Here is a 22,408-nt window from a genome sequence, read left to right as displayed (position 1 = left end):
GAGCTGACGGTGTTGTAACCTCGCTGTGCCGTTGGTTAGCCCCTCGGGAGCTCCCGCCGCTACAGGTGAAGGCAGAATTCTCCAGGGTAATGGAGATGTGTGTATGGTGTCCCACCCCAGCCCCTTCACTCAGGCAGATACCTTTGCAACATATGGATAATGTTTCTGCAGAATCCTTGTCAACAACCTAGAAAAATTTTTTAAAAATCTGATTAGGCGGTTTGAGAGTGGTTTCATTCAACTTAAGACAGAAGGGCAAGGTGACTGAAATAGATCAAAAAATCTTTTAAAAATGTGGGATGTAGAGTAGGTTAAATATTTAGTAGGAGGTGTGACTGCCCCAGTCACTGCCCATTTCATCAGGGAAAAATGACAGCAGACACTGAGGCATCGTGAAGCAGGAGGAGGATGTTACGCAGCCGTAAGAAGAGAAATCAAATGTTTTTCCCCATTTTAAAAAGCCATTTCTGCCTGTCCTAAGGGAAGGGAGGAATTATTGGCAGAAAGACTCCTTAACTTGCTTCCCAGCTTGACTCAGGGCTGACGTCTCCCAGCTCCAACCCTCTGTCCAGGTTCCCATGGAGAAGCCTTTCCGAGTGTGAAATGTTTCCTGCTTGCAGGTCAGTCGAAGGAATGGGTTCACCTCAGGGCCCGGTGGCGCCTCGGCGTTCCCAGGCTTACCTTTCCTCGAGTCCTCTGAAGCTGTTCCCAACGATGACCATCTTGGAAAGGGCGGCTATGGACCAGTTTCTCCACAGCAGGTTGTTGTAGAGCGCCGTCCCACAGTGGAGCATGTAAAAGACGGTGGGCTCGCCGCACACACTCCGTTTTCCTTCCTGGGGTACAACGTGCACAGGTGTAAACACACTTCTTACAACAAGGTGAGGGAGGGGCAGAGTGATAATGAGCTGTGAGTTCTCACCACCAAAAACCGAATGTAATTCTGTGTGGTGCTGAAGGATGTGTTAGCTCGCTTGCAGTCATCTTACCAAAAAAATGCATCAGATCAACTAGTGCACCTTCAACTTACACGTTACATGTCACCACAGGTCAATGTAGCTGGACAAATGATGAGCTGAGGGGAAGGCAAACTGAAGCATCAAATGGAAAAAAACTCCTACTACATTCTCTTGTGAAATAGTTACACAAGTAGTGCATGTGAAATCTATAGGATTATACGGGACTACAAGTCAAGAAATCATGACGTCCAGAAAGAACTCGCGTTTACTTAACAAATGCATGTCCCATGAACGCAGAAGGCTCTGGACTAATGAAGGGCCAGCTTGGGTCCGTGACAGCAGGGCAGGAGGGACAGCAGACATCACCGTCCCTCAGGTACCTGTGTTTTCCTGAGTCACTCTCTGCAGGTCCCTGTCGTAACTTGGTCCTTTTCAAACGTGCCCTGGGGGTCCAGTCACTGCCTCTTGAGAACCTCTGCTCTGTGCCATCTCTGCCACCTCTCTGGCGGGAACAAGCCCCCTGGCCCTTGCTGTCTGGCGCCAGCGACCCTAGGCCTCTCTTCTCTCCCTGCAGCTTCCCCGGCCCATGACACGCTGGCCGTGGTTCCTGAGCAGCGGCTCTGCCCAGGCTGCCTGCAGTCCTGGCTCTCAGCAAACTCCCGGGAGACCTTCAAATCCCAGCTCAGACCCAGGAAGCCTTCCTGGACCCCCGGGACAGCACAGGTGTCCTCCGTCTCAGTTCCTAGACGTGGCTCTGCTCGCTGTCCACTCATCATGCCCCTGTTCACAGCCACGTGCCCTGCAGTGGCAGCGAGCAGCGCCCACCGCCCTCAGGCTCCCCAGAGCTCCCCAGAGCTCCCTGCCTCGCACAGAGCAGGCACTCAGAGCTCAGGATGACCTGAGCTGAACGGCAGTGTTTTAGGACCCCGCCAACGTCAGAGACTGATTCTCCTCTCTGCTGGGCCTAATTTTCATGTTTCATAATAAGCAATGAGATGGCGGTTTCAGAACAGAGAGGAAGAAAATGATTCTATGATCCCCAAGACAATGCCTGACTAAACGTAGAGGTATCTGCCTGGAGTCGCTCCAGCCCTTGGCTTGTGCAATGATGTTTTTTCCAGAGGTCTCAGAAATCTTGAATGCCAACCTTTTTAGGGGGTGCAGGGTAGGCCAAGGACTTAGCTGTAACTCTCAGCCAGGTGCTATGCACGTGACTGGTCTACGGCTTCCCCTCACCAGGACACAGGGCACGTTCCAACCGGAAGGACCTCATTTGAGGTACGGAGACTGTGCCCTCTATTCTCCTGCAGCAACAGTAAATACCAACTCAGCATAACATTGGGACACAATTCTTAACGAGAATTTTGCCAACCTAACGTGTTTGTGCCATTGTGTGATTATTTTCTTCTGACAGGCACAACATAGGTCCAAACGGGGTAACAGACCAGCCACATACGGACGCCCTGGGGAGGAGGCACTGCTAGTCACAGAGCCTGGCGCCCAGGGACAGGGCCCGGGGTCAGCTTGGTGAGCAGCTGCCCAGCCCTCCCTGCTTCCCTCTCTTAAACCACGTACCTCGTTCTCACTGAGAACAACCACGCCAAGGGTGCTAAGAACCGCAATTTCCAGCTGGCTAAACAGAGGGTCATACACCCAGCAGTGACTTCTGGGGATCTGCAGAGGGCAAATGAGTGGCTTAGTCAACATCTGTGTGCACAAGACCAAGGAAGGAGACAATAAAGGATACCGAAATTTACCTGGCACTTTTCCAGGAAGAGAAGCAAAAACGCGAGCTGGTTTCTAGCTATGACGCAGGTGGCGAAGTTCCCCACGCCGTAACACACGCAGTTCAAGCGGCAGGCTCCTGTGACTGGGGTCTCCTCTGGGACCGAGCCAGGGGCCACATCTGACTCACCTGGTGATGCGTCGAGATGCAGGTTTCCAAGGGCTTCTGACAGAGGCCCCACAGGGGCCTTCAGCTGTTCCAGATACTTCCTAAGACACCTGTTGATGGTTTCTGAAAGAGCAGGCCCAGTACAGTCAGAGGGCAGCTCGGACCCTGAGGACTGAATCCTCCACGGACCCAGCGAGAAGAGGAGCAGGCTTGAAAAGGCTTCAGCTCCGCAGAGAAAAGGGCTGCTGGCCTCGCTCCCAGACACGCCTGGGACACGCTGCCACGTCCACCCAGAACTGATGGCTGTCCGGTCCCTGGCTACCCACAGCCTACAACCGAAGGGGATGTTTCAAGCAAAAATCAGGCTTCATTCATGGGCACGGTTTCCATCTAATGCTCATTGTCAACTCATTCTAATTTAATAAGAGGCAACCTGGTAAATCCAAGTGATGGTCTGAAATACCTACTTTTTTTAATAATAAAAAAGAATAGAGGGGCAGAGCTCTCAAAATGACACTAAAAATAACTGGGAATAAGAACATTTAATGTGTAAAAAGCTAAAAGAAAAGGTAGGCTGGGGCTTCTAGACAGTAATGAAAAATACTCTGTCTAAATCGTTTCACAGAGTGGTGAGTTCTCTTGTCTCTCCTTCTCTTATACTGGTACTGAATTTAGCAGAACAAATCTGTATGTAGAACAAAACAAAAAGCAAAGAGCCCTATATTCCCATAATAAGATACCGGTTTTGACTTATCAGCAAAGATACCTTTAAGACCCAGGCTAGGAAAGGTTGCACGAAAAGCTGGCTTTTTTCATCCATGCTGGTCAAAGAATCAGTAAAAGCTTTTTTTGGAAAACAACTTGACAGTGGATATCAAGTTGATCACTTCCACCTCTGGGAATATATACTTAAAAGATTACCCTAAATTTGGTAAAAGCTTTATGCATAAAGGTGCTCACTGAAAACTTATGTATATTGGGAATTCCCTGGAGGTCCAGTGGTTAAGACTGTGCTTCCACCGCAGGGGGCAGGGGTTTGATCCCTGGTTGGGGAACTGAGATCCCACATGCTGCATGGTGTGGCTAAAAAAATTCTTTTAATTAAAAACAAATTTTCAAGTTTTGATTATTACTGTTTTAAAAAAAAGAAAAATTATGTACAATAAATTAAAAAAAAACAACAACAAAAAAGGAAACAAACTAAGTGTCCCTCAATAAAAATTACAACTATGGTATATTCACGTTCTGTATTAATATTTATGTTGCCACAGATTAGGAAGAGATTATAACAGCAGGGGGTGGGGTCTACAATGTAACATCAAGGGGAAGAGCAGGATAAATATAAATTTCAACAACACTGATAATGACAACTAACATTTACTGCCTCCTGTGCAGCAGGCAAGCACTGTCGTAAGCACTTTACTGAATGCCTCATTTAATATTCAAAATTACACTACAGGATATGCACATTTTCATGTCCATTCCACAGATAAAGAAACTGAGGACCAGAGTTAAGTGCCAAAAGACACACAGTTGTAAGGGGGAAGTCAGAATTAGAACCCAGCATGCACACCACTCTGTGAAGCAAAACATCATCCAATGAGAGCTGGATTCCTTGCTTTGCCCACATCCAGGCCCTCCTCCCACCCTGACCGCCTCCAGCCTGAGCCAGATGGTACCCACCTAGTGCTAAACTCCAGAAATCAGAGATAAGCAGGTCCTCCCTGTTGAGAAAAAACGGCGTGGTCATCTCTCGTCCCTTTCAGGGCTGCCCTAACAGGGACCTTCCTCCTGGCCGGGATGTGGGGATAGTGGAGCACCCACAGACACAGAGTCTACCTGTGAGACTGGACGGGGGTACCAGGTGAATATGGCCAGAGCAGAGCTGCTGGGGCTCAGAGAGGGCAGGAGAGAGGGCTTCCTGGAGGAGGCCCCCGACCCCTGGGGACATGTCAGTCTGGGTCTTGGCACACAGGTGCAGCTCCACAATTGGTGGTTAGATGCAGAGATTTAGCCTCTCTGATCTTTAGTTTCCTCATCTCTAAAATAGGGATATGAACCGTACCCATCACAGAGGGTTACGGGAGGAGTGAAATGGGTTAACAACACAGTGCCTCATACAGAGCAGGTAATAAATGGCCTTTGTTATTACAAATAATTCCAAGGTGAAAGTAAAAGAAGGGACAAAACCAAGTGTCTAGGCTTTCTTTAAAGTCAACTGTTTTCCACAAACCAGAGCAAAACACAGTCAATTTAAATGAAATGAATGAATTCTCCAATCAAAAGACATAGAGTTGCTAAATGGATTAAAACACAGGACCCAACTATATGCTACCTACAAGAGAATCATTTTGGACGTAAGGACACACAGACTGAAAATGAAGGGCTAGGAAAAGATATTCCATGCAAATATAAACCAAAAGGAAGTGGGAGAGCTATACTCCCATTAGACAAGATAGACTTTAAAACAGAGACATACCAAAATTTATGGGATGCAGCAAAAGCTATTCTAAGAGGGATGTTCATAGTGATAAGTGGCTTCCTCAAGAAACAAGAAAAGTCTTGGGACTTCCCTGGTGGCGCAGTGGTTAAGAATCTGCCTGCCAATGCAGGGGACACAGGTTCGAGCCCTGGTCTGGGAAGATCCCACATGCCGCGGAGTAACTAAGGCTGTGTGCCACAACTACTGAGCCTGTGCTCTAGAGCCTGTGCTCTGCAACAAGAGAAGCCACCAAAATGAGAAGCCTGGCCCCGCAACAAAGAGTAGCCCCCGCTCACTGCAACTAGAGAAAGCCCGCGTGCAGCAGCGAAGACCCAATGCAGCCAAAAATTAAATGAATAAATAAATACATTAAAAAAATCCCCTTGCCAATGCAGGGGACACGGGTTCAAGCCCTGGTCCGGGAAGATCCCGCATGCTGCGGAGCAACTAAGCCTGTGTGCCACAACTACTGAGCCCATGCGCCACAAATACTGAAGCCCACACACATAGAGCCAGTGCTTCGCAGCAAGAGAAGCCACCGCAATGAGAAGCCTGTGCACCGCAACGAAGAGTAGCCCCCACTCTCTGCAACTAGAGAAAGCCCACGCGCAGCAACAAAGACCCAATGCAGCCAAAAATAAATAAATGAAATAAATTTATTAAAAAAACGATCAGAGCAGAAATCAAGGAAATAAAGACTAAAAAGACAATAGAGAAGATCAATAAAACTAAGAGCTGGTTCTTTTTTTTTTTTTTTTTTTGTGGTATGCGGGCCTCTCACTGTTGTGGCCTCTCCCATTGCGGAGCACAGGCTCTGGATGCGCAGGCTCAGTGGCCATGGCTTACGGGCCCAGCCGCTCCGCGGCATGTGGGATCTTCCCAGACCGGGGCACGAACCCGTGTTCCCTGCATCGGCAGGCGGACTCTCAACCACTGTGCCACCAGGGAAGCCCAAGAGCTGGTTCTTTGAAAAGATAAAAATTGACAAACTGTTAGCTAGACTCACCAAGAAAAAAAAACAGGGCTGGTCCAGGAAGACCATGAAAGAGGAGACATAACAACTGATACCGTAGAAATGAAAGAGGAGACATATAACAACTGATACCACAGAAATATAAAGGATCATAAAGACCACTCGGAATAATTACATGCCAACAAACTGGATGACCCAGAAGAAATGGATAAATTCCTAGAAATATATAACCTTCCAATACTGAATCATGAAGAAACAGAAAACCTGAACAGACTGATTACTAGTAAGGAGGTTGAATCAGTAATCAAAAAACTACTGGGCTTCCCTGGTGGCACAGTGGTTGAGAGTCCGCCTGCCAATGCAGGGGACACGGGTTCGTGCCCAGGTCTGGGAGGATCCCACATGCCACGGAGTGGCTGGGCCCGTGGGCCGTGGCCGCTGGGCCTGCACGTCTGGACCCTGTGCTCCACAACGGGAGAGGCCACAACAGTGAGAGAGGCCTGCGTACCGCAAAAAAAAACCAAAAAACAAAAAACCTCCCAACAAACAAAAGTCCAGGACCAAATAGCTTCACTGGTGAATTCTACCAAATATTCAAAGAAGAATTAATACTGATCTTTCTCACACTCTTCCAAAAATAGAGGAGGAGGGAACACTTCCAAACTCATTTTATGAGGCCAGCATAACCCTAGCAAAACCAGACAAAGATGCCATAAGGAAAGGAAATTACAGGCCAATACCCATGATGAACATAGATACAAAAATGCTCATCAAAAATATTAGCAAACCAGGGACTTCCCTGGTGGTCCAGTGGTAGAGAATCCGCCTTACAATGCAGGGGACACATTCCCTGGTCAGGGAACTAAGATCCCACATGCCGCGGTGCAACTGGGCCCGTGTGCCACAACTACTGAACTGGCGCACCTCAACTAGAGCCCGCGTGCTGCGAACTACAGAGCCCATGCACTTTGGAGCCTGCGAGCCACAACTAGAGAGACAAAACCCACACATAATGAAGGGCCTGCATGCCACAATTAAAGGTCCTGCATGCCTCAACGAAGATCCTGTGTGCCGCAACTAAGACCCAACGCAGCCAAAAATAAATTAAATAAATAAATCTTTAAAAAAAATTAGCGAACCGAATTCAAAAATACATTAAAAGGATCATACACCACGATTAAGTGGGATCTAATATTCCAGGGATGCAAGGTTGGCTCAATATCTGCATATCAGTCAACATAATACATCACATTAACAAAATGAAGGATAAAAATCACATGATCATCTCAATAGATGCAGAAAAAGCATTTGACAAAATTCAGCCTCCATTTATGATAAAAACTCTGAACAGAGCAGGTATAGAGGGAACATAACATAATAAAGGCTATATACATATGGCTTTTTCACTGGAGAGTAAGCCTTTATTATGAAGAATGCTCTGGAGGTATTTTTTTATTATTATTATTTTTTTTTTTTTGCGGTACACGGGCCTCTCACTGTCGTGGCCTCTCCCGTTGCGGAGCACAGGCTCTGGACGCACAGGCTTAGCAGCCATGGCTCACGGGCCCAGCCACTCCACGGCATGTGGGATCCTCCCGGACCGGGGCACGAACCCATGTCCCCTGCATCGGCAGGCGGACTCTCAACCACTGTGCCACAAGGGAAGCCCCTGGATGTATTTTGAATGGTTAGTTTTCCCCTCCCTCTGCCAGAGGCACCAGGTGATTTTTCTTGGCTCTTCACCGTAAGACCCTGGTTGGGTTCCTGGAAGTAAAGCCCAGGAAAGTTTGGGGGTGCCCCTAGGACTGCAGCCCCCAGAAGTCTCTCAGAGACTCTCACACTAGTCCTCACTCAGCTTCCAGGAATTCATCAAAATGATCATTTAAGTGTTCTCACCAGTTTATGGCTCTAGTGGCTTCTGCTTCAGAAGTATGACACAGTGGGATAGCTTTCCCAATCAACAGGAGAACACTGATAGCTGTTCAGAATTTGTGAAGTCTGATGCTTGCGCAATGGCAGCTTTGCTTCCTCTGAATCCTAAAAATGGCCTTGCCCTTCAAGAGAAACTAAGTCTTTCAAAGCTGCATTGATTGCCCTTTATCTCCTTGTGTTTGCAGTTTTTGTACCTATCATCAGAATAGTGGCAGGAGATGAGTAAGTTAAAGGAGCATGTGTACAATGCATCAGCAGAAATTATGTCTCTGGGGGAAAAAAAGTGCATTTGGAACAGGAAATAAAAGGAGAAGTGAAACTACTGAATAACATCGCTAATGACTTCAGGCTAAAAGATTGGGAACATTCTCAGACATTGAAAAATATCACTTTAATTCAAGGTCCTCCTGGACCCTCAGGTGAAAAAGGAGAGAGAGGTCCCACTAGAGGTGGTGGCCCACGAGGCATTCCAGGTCCAATAGGTCCACCACGTCCTAAAGGTGATTGGAGACCAAATGGCTTTCCTGGAAGTTGAGGATTCCCAGGACCAATGGGGAAGACAGGGAGGCCAGGGCCCTTTTAAGATCAGGTGGGTTGGCAACTACTGAGGCCCGCGTGCCTAGAGCCCGTGCTCCACAACAAGAGAAGCCACTGCAATGAGAAGCCCGCACACTGCAATGAAGAGTAGCCCCCGCTCGCCACAACTAGGGAAAGCCCGCACACAGCAACGAAGACCAAACACAGCCAAAAATAAATAAAATAAAATAAATTTAAAAAAAAAGATCAGGTGGGTTGGGCGGGACACCCTGTGCTACCATCTCGTTAAAAGGCCCTTCACCTCTGCACAAGTCATCAGCACAACTGACTCCAAGATCCCTTTGTGTCTCCTCCAAACCACCCTTGGTTCCCGTTTGGTACCCAGCTTCCACGTGGCTTCCTCTCCTGGCTGTTGGTGCTGTTTGGGCCTCTGCTCCCACACTCACATCTCCCCCAGCTCCATATCCCGCCGTCACCACCCCCCCAGCACTCTGAGCTGGGATGCTGCCCATGTACTGCCTGGTGGACTGCTCCTACCGGTCCCCAGGAGTCCTCTGCCACCCACTCATCTGGTGTCTCACTGAACCTGATGTAACCCATTGGGTTCTAGGAGAAATCCCATGGATACTGACTATATGTGGATTCTTTACATCGAAAACACGAGTCTCAACCAGAGATAGGGAGGCCAGAAAAGAAAATCCATTCATTCGTTCACTCATTCATTTGTTCATTCAGCATATGTTCATTTGTGTACCTTCTGGAGCTGGACTTAACAGCTAATAAGACAGTTATTGTCTCTGACCTTACAGAGCTAACTGTCTCTGAAGGACACAGACATGTAAACAGACAATTATACAACACAGCAGAGCTATATGGGGGGAAGAACAGGGCTCTATAGGTGTTCAGAGGAGATCAAGATTTTCTAATTCCTTAGAATATTAACAAAGTAATATATGGTTAATATACCTTCTTGTCTTATTCTCCAAATTACAGCTTACCTTTTTCAAGTTTTATAGTGAAATAAAGTAGAGCTGGGGCAGTTCATTCAACACATCACCAAAACTTGTTTCCTTCAATTAACTGTCCATTTCAAGCAATAATATTTTGATCATAAAAAACAAAAATGTTGACGTTTATTATTCTAAAAAGCTCTTTGCATTTTATGCCTTAAATATCCAGTATAGATCGTGGAGAAAAAGAAATATTTCAGTAGAGCTGAAGACATTTTGTGTAGATGAAGAAAGGGCTAAAAATGACAAAGGAGAAAAAGAAAAGGCAGACCAAAAAAAAAGGAAAAATGTGGGATTCCATATTTTTTTTGAATCTCTCTCTATTAATTAACAGATCACATTTTCACAACCATCCTTTTCTTCAAGGATAACACTCAGTCCCAGGATTCACAGCATTAAGGTTCTAGTAGAATTCTAAGCAGCATGCCTGTGTGTATCTCACCACTTCCATTCCCTCCCCTGTAAAATTGGCATTGTAACCCCCACCTCCAGGGTTATTGTTAGGATCACATAAGATACTGTGTGCATGAAGATGCTCTGTAAAATCATAAAGTACTTTAAACACAAACACAAAAAAATAAAGTCCATATATGACAACCCCACAGCTAACATTATTCTCAACTATGTAAAGCTGAAAGCCTTTCCTCTACAATCAGGAACAAGACAAGAATGCCCACTGTCAACACTTTTATTCAACAAGGTACTGGAAGTCCTAGCCAAAGCAGTTAGGCAAGAAAAAGAAAGAAAAAGAATCCAAGTTGGAAAGGAAAAAGTAAAATTGTCACTATTTGCAGATGACATGATACTATAGATAGAAAACCCTAAAGACTCTACCAAAAAACTGTCAGAATGAATAAACAAATTTAGTAATGTTGCAGCAGACAATCAATACACAAAAAACTGTTGCATTTCTATAGACTAATAATGAACTATCAAAAAAAGAAATTAGGAAAACAATCTCAGGGAGGATCACGATGGCATAGTAGGATGTGAAGCTCACCTTCTCCCACAAGTACATCAAAAATACATCTACATGAGGAGTGATTCTCACAGAATATCTACTGAACGCTGGCAGAAGACCTCAGACTGCTAAAAGAGCAAGAAAATCTCCATGTAACCAGGTAGGACGAAAGGAAGAGAAAAAAAAAAAGAAAGTGAGAAAGGAATCGGGACAGAACCTGTGCCCCTGGGAGGGAGCCGTGAATGAGGAAAGGTTTCTACACCCTGGGAAGCCCCCTCACTGGTCGGGAGATCAGCCAGGACAGACAGCTTCAGAGCCTTGGGGAGAACACAGCAGCCGGTTTGTGGCAGACAGAGGACTTCACAGACGGTTGGTGCCGTTGCCCTGCACTCCCCAGCCTGAGATGTGCATCTGCCGGCACAGGCAGGGGCTGGGTGCTGGAACTTGGGCTTCAGAGATCAGACCCTGAGAGAGGGCTGGGGGTGGCTGTGTGGAAAAAAGCTCAGGGTGGGGGAGTGAGGGGCTGGAATCTGTGTGACCACAACTGAGGGTGTATGCAGAGGAAGCCCAGACCACCTTAGAGGCCAGGTGACATTGTTTGGGGGGTGTGACAGGGGAGGGGCGGGACCCACCACTGTGACCTTTCTCCCTGTGTGCGCGCTCGCAGAGGGCAGGACACTGCATGGGTTCCAGGGGCAGTCGTGAGCTGCCGCTGCCACCTACCCAGATGCCAGGAGCGGTTGAGAGCCGCCTCCGCTCCCACTGTGTGCTCGGGGGGTGTGCCTAAGCCAACACTGCCACCAAGAACCGCAGGACTGGGCATCAGCCACCACATCTGCACACCCCTATCAAGGGGACAATGCCTAGTACACACTGAAGAAAGAGGCAACAGGCATCCATACTAAAAACAACCCTTGCACCCAATATATTAACACCCCACAAGCTACACAGGGACACCTCCACATATAAATAGCCCTCTGAGACCACAGTAGACAACTGTTTCTCCTAAACTCACAGAGTAAGAGAAATGTAAGTAAACTGAAGAAGCAGAGGAACAACTCCCAGTTAAAAGACCAAGAGAATTGCCCTGAAAGAGCAATGAAACAGACCTCTTCAGTCTAACAGACACCTATTCCAAAAATGAGATAATGAAAATACTGAAGGAAGTAAGAAAGGCTATTGACAGAAACGCAGAATACTGTAAAACTATAAAGAGGAACCCAGAAAAATTAGAAAACTCATTTACAGGTATGAAAGCTGACCGAAAGGCAATGAACAGCAGAATGAATAATGCAGAAGAACGAATAAGTGACCTTGAAGATAGAATAATGGAAATCACCCAATCAGGACAACAGACAGAAAGCCAAATGAAAAAAAAAAAGAAAGCAACATAAGAGACCTACAGGATAATATAAAGCACGCATAATAGGGATTCCAGAAGGGGAAGAAAGAGACAAGGGGATCGAAAATGAATTTGAAGAAATTATGGCTGAAAACTTCCCAAACCTAAAGAAGGAAACAGGGGCGTCCCTGGTGGCGCAGTGGTTAAGAATCCGCCTGCCAATGCAGGGGACACAGGTTCGAGCCCTGGTCCAGGAAGATCCCACATGCCGCGGAGCAGCTAAGCCCATGCACCACAACTACTGAGCCTGCACTCTAGAGCCTGCAAGCCACAGCTGCTGGGCCCGCGGTCTAGAGCCTGCAAGCCACAGCTGCTGAGCCCACGTGCCACAACTACTGAAGCCTGTGCCTAGAGCCCGTGCTCTGCAACAAGAGAAGCCACGACAATGAGAAGCCCATGCACCACAACTAGAGAAAGCCCACATGCAGCAACGAAGACCCAACACAGCCAAAAATAAATAAATTAAATAAATAAATTTAAAAAAACAAAGAAGGAAACAGATATCCAGGTACAGGAAGCACAGAGGGTCCCAAACAAGATAAACCCAAACAGACCTACACCAAGACATATAATAAAAATGGAAAAAAAGTTAAAGAGAAAGAGAGGATTCTAAAAGCATCAAGAGAAAAACAAAGAGTTAATCACAAGGGAACACTACCATAAGGCTATCAGTCAATTTTTCTACATAAATGTTGCAGGCCAGAAGGAAGTGGCAAGATATATTCAAAGTCCTGAAAGGGAAAAATCTGCAACCTAGGATACTCCACCCAGCAAGATTATCATTTAGAACAGAAGGAGAGATACAGAATTTCTCAGACAAGCAAAAACTAAAAGAATACAGCAATACTAAACCTATCCTAAAGGAAATATTGAAAGGTCTTCCCTAAATAGAAAAGAAGTAAGAATATATAGGAAAGAAAAAATCACAATGGGGAAGTAAATCACTTAAATAAGCCAGTACACAGATCAAAAAATTTCTGTGACAGTGATGATAACCACAGTGAAGAGCAAAAGGATGAACGTGAAGATGTAACAGAGGACGTCAAAATCATAAAGTGTGGGGGAGAAGAGTAAGAAAATGCAGATTTTTTTCCTTAGAAAGTGTTTGAGCCTATATGAGTACCAGTCTAAGACAAGTAGATATAGGAAGGGGGTAACATACATGAAAAACAGGGTAACCACAAATCAAAAACATACAATAGATTCACAAAAACCAAAAAGAAGAGAACATAAACATAATACAAAAGAAAATCATCAAGCCACAAAAGGAAAAATGAAAAGGACAAAGGAGAAACATAAAATCAATGGGAAAACAAGGTTTAAAATGGCAATAAATACATATCTATCAATAATTATCTTAAATGTCAATGGACTAAATGCTCTAATCAAAAGACAGAGTGGCAGACTGGATTAAAAAAAAAAAAGAGGCTACAATACGCTGCCTACAAGAGAGACCCATTTCAGGGCAAAGGACACACATAGGTTGAAAAGCAGAGGTTGCAATACTCAGACAAAATAGACTTTAAAACAAAGGCCATAAAGAAAGATAAAGAAGGACACTATATAATGATAAAAGGATCAATACAAGAAAAGGATTTTAAACTCATCAACATATATGCACCTAATATAGGTGCACCCAAATACATAAAACAAATACTAACAGACATAAAGGGAGAAACTGACAGTAATACAATAATAGTAGGAGACTTTAACACCTCACTCACATCAATGGACAGATCTTCTATACAGAAAATCAACAAGGCAACAAAGATCCTAAACGATTCAATAGAAAATGTGAGGCTTAATTGATATTTTTAGGACATTAAATCCAAAAAAAACCCAGAATACACATTCTTTTCAATTGCACATGGAACATTCTCTAGGACTGACCACATACTAGGGCACAAAACAAGCCTCAACAAATTTAACAGTGCAGAAATTATGTCAAGCATCTTTTCTGACCACAAAAGCATGAAACTGGAAATTAACCACAGAAAAAGAAATGAGAATAAAATGATTACATGGAGACAAAACAACATGCTACTAAAAAACCAATGGGTCAATGATGAAATCAAAGAAGAAATTTAAAAATACCTTGAGACAAATGAAAATGAAAACACAACCATACAAAATCTGTGTGATGCAGCAAAAGCAGTTCTTAGAGGGAAGTTCATAGAGATACAGGCCTTCCTCAAAAAACAAGAAAAATCTCAAATAAACAACCTAACCTACCACCTAAAAGAATTATAAAAAGAACAAACAAAACCTAAAATCAGCAGAAGGAAGGAAATAATAAAGATCAGAGAGGAAATAAATAAAATAGAGATTAGAAAAACTCAGTAAAACCAAGAGCTGGTTCTTTGAAAGGATAAACAAGACTGACAAACCTCTGGCCAGGCTCAACAAGAAGAAAAGAGAGAGAACCCAAATCAACAAAATAAGAAATGAAAAACAAGAAATAAAACTGATATGGTAGAAATACAAAAAACCATAAGGGAACACTATGAACAATTATATGCCGACAAATTCGGCAACCTAGAAGAAATGGATAAGTTTCTAGAAACATAGAGCCCACCAGAACTGAATCAAGAAGAAATAGATAATTTGAACAGACTGATCACTAGATGTGAAATAGAATCTGTAATTTTAAAACTCCCTACAAACAAAATCCAGGACCGCATGGCTTCACAGGTGAATTCTACCAAACATACAAAGAAGAACTTATACCAATCCTTCTCAAACTCTTCCAAAAAAAAATGAAGAGGAGGGAAAACTCCCAAAGACATTTGATGAAGCCACCATCACTCTGATACCAAAACCAGACAAAGATACCACCAAAAAAAGAAAATGACAGACCAATATCTTTGATGAATATAGATGCAAAAATTCTCAACAAAATATTAGCAAACTGAATCCAACAACACATAAAAGAGATAGGCTTCACTGGTGGCGCAGTGGTTAAGAATCCGCCTGCCAAGGCAGGGGACACGGGTTCAAGCCCTGGGGTGGGAAGATCCCACATGCTGCAGAGCAACTAAGCCCATGTGCCACAACTACTGAGCCTGTGCTTTAGAGCCTGCAAGCCACAACTACTGATCCCATAAGCCACAACTACTGAAGCCCGTGTGCCGAGAGCCTGTGCTCTGCAACAAGAGAAGCCACCGCAATGAGAAGCCCACGCACTGCAACGAAGAGTAGCTTCTGCTCACCACAACTAAAGAAAGCCCGCGCACAGCAACAAAGACCCAACACAGCCAATAAATAAATAAATAAATAAATAAATAAATAAATAAAATTAATTAATTTAAAAAGAGATCATACACCACAACCAAGTGAGATTCATCCCAAGTTCACGAGGATGGTTCAACATATGCAAATCAATCAATGTGATACACCACATAAACAAAAGAAAAGATAAAAACCACATGATCATCTCAATAGACACAGAAAAAGCATTTGACAAAATTCAATATCCATTCATGAAAAAAACTCTTACTAAAGTGGGTATGCATAAAGGGAACACATCTCAATATAATAAAAGCTAGTTATGACAAACCCCCAGCCAATATAATATTAAATGGTGAAGAGCTGAAAGCCTTCCAGCTAAAATCTGGAAGACAAGGATGCCCACTCTTACCTTTTCTATTTAACACAGTATTGGCAGTCCTGGCCACAGGAATCAGACATGAAAAAGAAATAAAAGGTATCCAAATTGGAAAGGAAGAGGTAAAATTGTCATTATATGCAGATGATATGACACTATACATAGAAAACCCTAAAGACTCCATAGAAAAACTACAAGACCTGATAAATGAATTCAGCAAGGTAGCAGGATACGTGATTAACATACAGAAATTGGCTGCATCTCTTTACACCAACAATGAAATTCAGAAAGGGAATAAAAAAAAAAAAACCTTTTAAAATCGCACCCCCAAAAATAAAATACTTAGGAATAAACCTGACCAAGGAGGTAAAAGACTTATATGCTAAGAACAATAAAAATTAATAAAGGAAACTGAAGATAACTCAAAGAAATGGAAAGATATCCCATGCTCTTGGATTAGAAGAATGTTGCTAAAATGGCCATACTACCCAAAGCAATCTACAGATTTAATGCATCCCTATCAAATTACCCACGATATTTTTTCACAGAACTAGAACAAATAATCCTGAAATTCATATGGAACCATAAAAGACCCAGAATTGCCACAGCAATCCTGAAGAAAAAGAAAAAGCAGAAGGCATAACCTTCCCAGACTTCAGACAATACTGCAAAGTTACAGTAATCAAAACAGACCTATGGATCAATGGACCAGAATAGAGCACCGAGGAATAAACCCACACACCTACAGGCAACTAATATTGACAAAGGAGGCAACAATATACAATGGGAAAAGGCAGTCTCTTCAGCAAGTGGTGTTGGGAAAGTTGGACAGCTGCATGTAAATCAATGTAGTTAGAACAAACCCTCTGACCATAAACAAAGATAAACTCAAAATGGCTTAAAGACTTAAATATAAGACATGACACCATAAAACTCCTAGAAAAGATCACAGGCAAAACATTCTCTGACATAAATTGTACCAATGTTTTCTTAGGTCAGTCTGCCAAGACAACAGAAACAAAAGCAAAAATAAACAAATGGCACCTAATCAAACTTATAAGCTTTTGCACAGCAAAGGAGACGATAAACAAACTGAAAATACAACCTACAGAATGGGAGAAAATATTTGCAAATGATGCAACCAACAAGATCTTAATTTCTAAAATATATAAGCAGCTCATACAACTCAACAACAAAAAACAAACAACCCAATCAAAAAATGGGCAGAAGACCTAAATAGACATTTCTCCAAAGAAGAAATACAGATGGCCAATAGGCACATGAAAAGATGCTCATCACTGCTAATTATCAGAGAAATGCAAATCAAAACTACAATGAGGTACCACCTCACAGCGGTCAGAATGGCCATCATTAAAAAGTCTACAAATAATAAACGCTGGAGAGGATGTGGAGAAAAGGCAACCCTCCTACACTGTGGGTGTGTTGGTGGTAAGTTGGTGCAGCCACTGTGGAAAACAGTATGGAGGTTCCTCAGAAAACTTAAAATATAATTACCATATGATCCAGCAATCCCACTCCTGGGCATATATCCGGACAAAACTCTAATTCAAAAAGATACATGTGGGGGCTTCCCCGGTGGCGCAGTGGTTAAGAATGTGCCTGCCAATGCAAGGGACACGGGTTCGAGCCCTGGTCCGGGAAGATCCCAGATGCCATGGAGCAACTAAGCCCATGCGCCACAACTACTGAGCCTGCGCACCACAACTACTGCAGCCTGCAAGCCTAGAGCCCGTGCTCTGCAACAAGAGAAGCCACCACAATGAGAAGCCCGTGAACTGCAACTAAGAGTGGCCCCTGCTCTCCACAACCAGAGAAAAGCCCGTGTGCAGCAATGAAGACCCAACACAGCCAAAAATAAAATACATAAATTTATAAAAAACAAAACCAAAAAGATACATGCACCCCTATGTTCACAGCAGCACTATGTACAACAGCCAAGACATGGAAACAACCTAAATGTCCATTGACAGATGAATGGATAAAGAAGATGGGGTGCGTATATACAATGGAATACTCCTCAGCCATAAAAAAGAATGAAATAATGCCATTTGCAGCAACATGGATGCAACTAGAGATTATCAAACTAAGTGAAGCAAGTCAGAAAGAGAAAGACAAATACCATATGATATCACTTATATGTGGAATCTAAAATATGACACAAATGAACCTACCTATAAAACAGAATCAGACTCATGGACATAGAGAACAGACCGGTGGTTGCCAAGGGGAAGAGGGCTGGGAGAGGGCTGGAGTGGGAGGTTGGGATTAACAGATGTAAGCTTTTGTATATAGAATGGATAAACACCAAGTTCCTACTGTATAGCACAGGGAACTATATTCCATATCTTATGATAAACCATAATGGAAAAGAATATTAAAAAAAAAGAAGGTGGGGCTTCCCTGGTGGCACAGTGGTTGAGAGTCCACCTGCCAATGCAGGGGACACGGGTTCGTGCCCCGGTCCAGGAAGATCCCACATGCCACAGAGTGGCTGGGCCCGTGAGCCACAGCCGCTGAGCCTGCATGTCCAGAGCCTGTGCTCCACAACGGGAGAGGCCACAACAGTGAGAGGCCTGCACACCGCAAAAAAAATAAAAATTAAAAAAATTAAAAAATAAAAAAGGATGTGTATATATGCATAACTGAATCACTTTGCTGTACAGCAGAAACTAATACAACATTGTGAATCAACTATACTTCAATAAAAAATATTTATCAGAAAAAAAGAAAACAATCTCATGTACAATTGCATCAAAAAGAATAAAGTACCTAAGAATAAATTTAGCTAAGGAGGTGAAAGACCTGTATACTGAAAATTACAAGACATTAAGAAACTGAAGAAGACAGAAATAAATGGAAAGCTATCCCTGCTCAGGGATTGGAATTAATATTGTTAAAATGTCCATACTACCCAAAGTAATTTACAGATTCAATGCAATCCCTATCAAAATTCCAATGGCATTTTTAACGAAATAGGACAAACAATCCTAAAATTTGTATAGAACCACAAAAGACCTCAAATAACCAAAGTAATCCTGAGAAAGAAGTACAAAGCTGGAGGCATCATATTCTCTAATTTCAAACTCTATTACAAAGCTATATTAATTAAAACAGTATGATTCTGGCTTAAAAACAGACACACAGATCAATGGAACAGAATGGAGAGCAGAGGAAAAAAACCATGCATCTATGGTCAATTAATTTATGACAAAGAAGCCAAGAATACACAAAGGAAAAGACAGTCTCTTTAATAAATAGTGTTTGGAAAAATCAACGGCCACATACAAAAAGTGAGTAAAATTAGACCACTATCTTACACCATACACAAAACTTAACTCAAAATGGATTTAAGACTTAAATATAAGACCTGAAACCATAAAACTCTTAAAAGAAAACACAGGCAGTAAACTCCTTGACATAGGTATTGGCGATGATTTTTTATTTTTTATTTTTATTTTTTTGGCGATGATTTTTAAAAATCTGACACCAAAAGTAAAAGCAACAAAAGCAAAAATAAACAAGTGGAACCACATCAAACTAAAAAGCTTCTGCACAGCAAATGTAATCACTGACAAAATGAAAAGGTAACATACTGAATGGAAGAAAATATTTGCAAATCATATATCTGATAAGGGGTTAATATCCAAAACAAAGAATTCACACAACTTAATACCTAAAACCCCCAAACAATCCAATTAAAATATGGGCAGAAGATCTGAATACACATTTTTCTAAAGACATACAGATTGCCAACAGGTTCATGAAAAGATGCTCAACATAATTAATCAGTAGGGAAGTGCAAATCAAAACCACCATGAGTTACCACCTCATACCTGTTAGAATGGCTATATCAAAAAGACAAGAAATAGTTAAGTGTTGGTGAGGATGTGGAGGAAAGGAGAACCCTGGTGTACCACTAGTGGAAATGTCAATTGGTGCAGCTACTATGGAAAACAGTATGAGGTTCCTCACAAAGTTAAAAACAGAACTACCATTTGAGCCAGCAATTCCACTTCTGGGTATTTATCCAAAGAAAATGAAAACACTGACTTGAAAATATACATGCACCCCCATGTTCACTGCAGCACTATTTATAATAGCCAAGATGTGGAAACAACCTTTGTGTTCATCATGGATGAATGGATAAAGAAACCGTGAGATATGTGTGTGTGTGTGTGTGTGTGTATCACACACATACTATGCATGTAAATATGTAGTGGAATATTATTCATCCATAAAAGAATGAAATCTTGCCATTTGTGACAACATGGATGGACCTTGAGGGCATTATGCTAAGTGAAATAAGTCAGAGAAAGGCAAATACTCTATCCCACTTATATGAGGAATATAACAAACACACATGAAGCTCACAGATACAGAGAATAGACTGGTGGTTGCTAAGGGTGGGCGGAGGGGGGTGGCGCTGTGAAACAGGTGAAGGAGATCCCAAAGGTACAAACTTCTAGTTATAAAATAAATCAGTCATGGGGATGTAATGTACAGCACCGCGACTTCAGTTAAAAATACTGTATGGTGTACCTGAAAGTTGCTAAGACAGATCTTAAGCTCTCATCACAAAAAAAAACAAAAAAAAAAGTTGAAAGGAAAAAAAAAACTGAACTTGTTGGATTTGAACCGACAAGCCAGAAGCCAGTGCTCAGGGGACTCAGAGAGGAGACAGAATTGAAGAGGCTGCCCTCAGGTTCTGCCCAGAGGGTAAAGGAGGGCTGTAATGTACAGGGAGTGCTTTGTAAACTGGTGAGTGTGTGCACAGGAGAACAGCGTGTAAAGTGCTGGGCTCTTCTCTACTCAGGGCAATGGGGACTGCACCACACCTGGGGCTACAGGGAGAAGCAGGGAGTTCCAGGGGATACTGAAGAAGCTGAGGAGGAACAGTGTCAGGACACCTCTTAAGAGATCTCCAAGCCCCGAGGCACACTCATTCTCAGTGGCATCACCTGAGATCCTAGAAAAAGTCACTGATGCTTTTTTTTTTCTCAGGCTCAGTCACCACTGACTCTAGGCCCTAATTCTGGGGGAGGGAATACATAAAATTAGTCTCATTTCTCTCAGTTGTGAAGGTCCTTCAGCTGCTGATCCGAAGAAGCACTAACAAAAGCTGTTATTTATTGAGCCCTTAAAGGACTGAAAATAAAGGCACAATGCTGAATAACAAAAGTAGGTAACATTTATTGAGTGCTTCCTGGGTGTCAGGCACTGTCCTAAGTGCTACTGATGGGGTTCAGGGCGGGCTGCCCCCCAGTATGCCACTGTGGCATATTGATTATTTGGAATTATACTTACTTGAGAAACATTCACTGCAAGAACACTTTGACCCTACTTTGTTCCCCTGAAGGCAGGAAATAAATCTCCCATATGAAAGGATCCTCGTATACCAGAACAGAAGGCATCTTTATCGCCAGAGATAGATGAGTCAAGGCTAAAAACGCTTTATAAACACACTTTGTTACTTCATGAACTTGTTACCCTAAGTCCAAGCCCCTTTGTTTTCTAACAAATAATTGTTTCCTTGTCTGAAAGATATAAAAGGTGCCTGATTTGGCCACTTTTTTGGGTGCCATGTTATTATGGGACTCCTGCACATTCCTGATTAAATTTGCTTTTCCCTCCTGTTAACCTGTCTTGTGTCAATTTTCTTATTAGACCAGCCAAAAGAACCTAGAAGGGTAGAGGAAAAACTTTTCCTCCCCAACACTATATGTAAGGTACACAGCAAGGCACGGAGCAATGATGGGGGGAGGGGGTGGGATAAACCAGAATAACGGAGAGCTTTTAAGCACAGGTTTTGAAGTTACCGAAGACATGGGTTTGAAACCTGGTTCCACACATTACCTATGTTTCTCTGAGACTGGGCGCCCTGCCAGGATCCTAGCGTGGCTGAGATGTTCATTCTGACAAAGTGTGTAGAGAACTCAAGCCAGCGCCAGGCACGCAGCAGGTTCTCAATTAACGCGTGATGATAATCATGAAGATGACAATCACGTGTGCTGGTTGCGGCCATGGTGTGAGCAAAACCGCTAATAACCAACATTAACATAATATTAATACCAAACACTGGTACTGCGCTTACCACACGCCAGACACTGTTGGGGATGGTAAACCATTGACTAATTCACTGAATCCTCAAAACAAGCCTATATAGGTACTATTTCCACGTCCATCTCACAGGTGAGAAAACTGAGGCACAAAGATTACATACCTTGCCCAGGGTCACGCAGCTACAACTGCAATAAGAGGAATGACAAACTTTATTGAGCGCTTACTATGCTCCAGTCTGTAATGAGTTCTTTACCTCCGTTAAATCCTACCATAAACCTTAAAGGGTTTGCAGTTACTCCCACTTTACAGATGGCGAGACTGGGGCTTGGGGAGGTTCCCACGGGCGTGAAGATTCGGACCCAGGACCGAGCCCGTACTCACTTGGCTTCCTGGATGCGACGAAGCACGACTCCGCCGTCCACCTCGGGGTGGGCTCCCGGGGCCCGGTCCGCCGCCGCCGCCGCCTCCCTACGCCGCGGACGCATCGCCGCCGAGCGCCTTCTCCGACGAGACGCCGCCTGCCAGGTTTCCAGCTCCGCCGCCGCCGCCGCCATTGGTCTCTGACGTCATCGG

The 22,408-nt window shown here is 43.6% G+C and overlaps 1 protein-coding gene across 1 annotated transcript in view; it reads right to left on the bottom strand.

Moving 5' to 3' along the window:
* SRRD (SRR1 domain containing) overlaps window positions 1-22,408 on the bottom strand; it is a 23,045-nt gene extending 637 nt beyond the window's left edge. The window contains 7 exon segments of the mRNA XM_079717542.1: window positions 142-187; window positions 682-836; window positions 2,535-2,633; window positions 2,717-2,976; window positions 4,537-4,577; window positions 22,217-22,389; window positions 22,391-22,408. Coding sequence (XP_079573668.1) covers window positions 142-187; window positions 682-836; window positions 2,535-2,633; window positions 2,717-2,976; window positions 4,537-4,577; window positions 22,217-22,389; window positions 22,391-22,405 — 789 coding nt within the window. The 5' untranslated portion in view covers window positions 22,406-22,408.

Source organism: Hyperoodon ampullatus (genome assembly GCF_949752795.1).
Source record: "Hyperoodon ampullatus genome assembly, chromosome: 13".
NCBI classification, from domain to species: Eukaryota; Metazoa; Chordata; class Mammalia; order Artiodactyla; family Ziphiidae; genus Hyperoodon; species Hyperoodon ampullatus.
The sequence above is the reverse complement of the archived record's forward strand: the minus strand, read 5'-3'. Positions and strand labels throughout refer to the sequence as shown.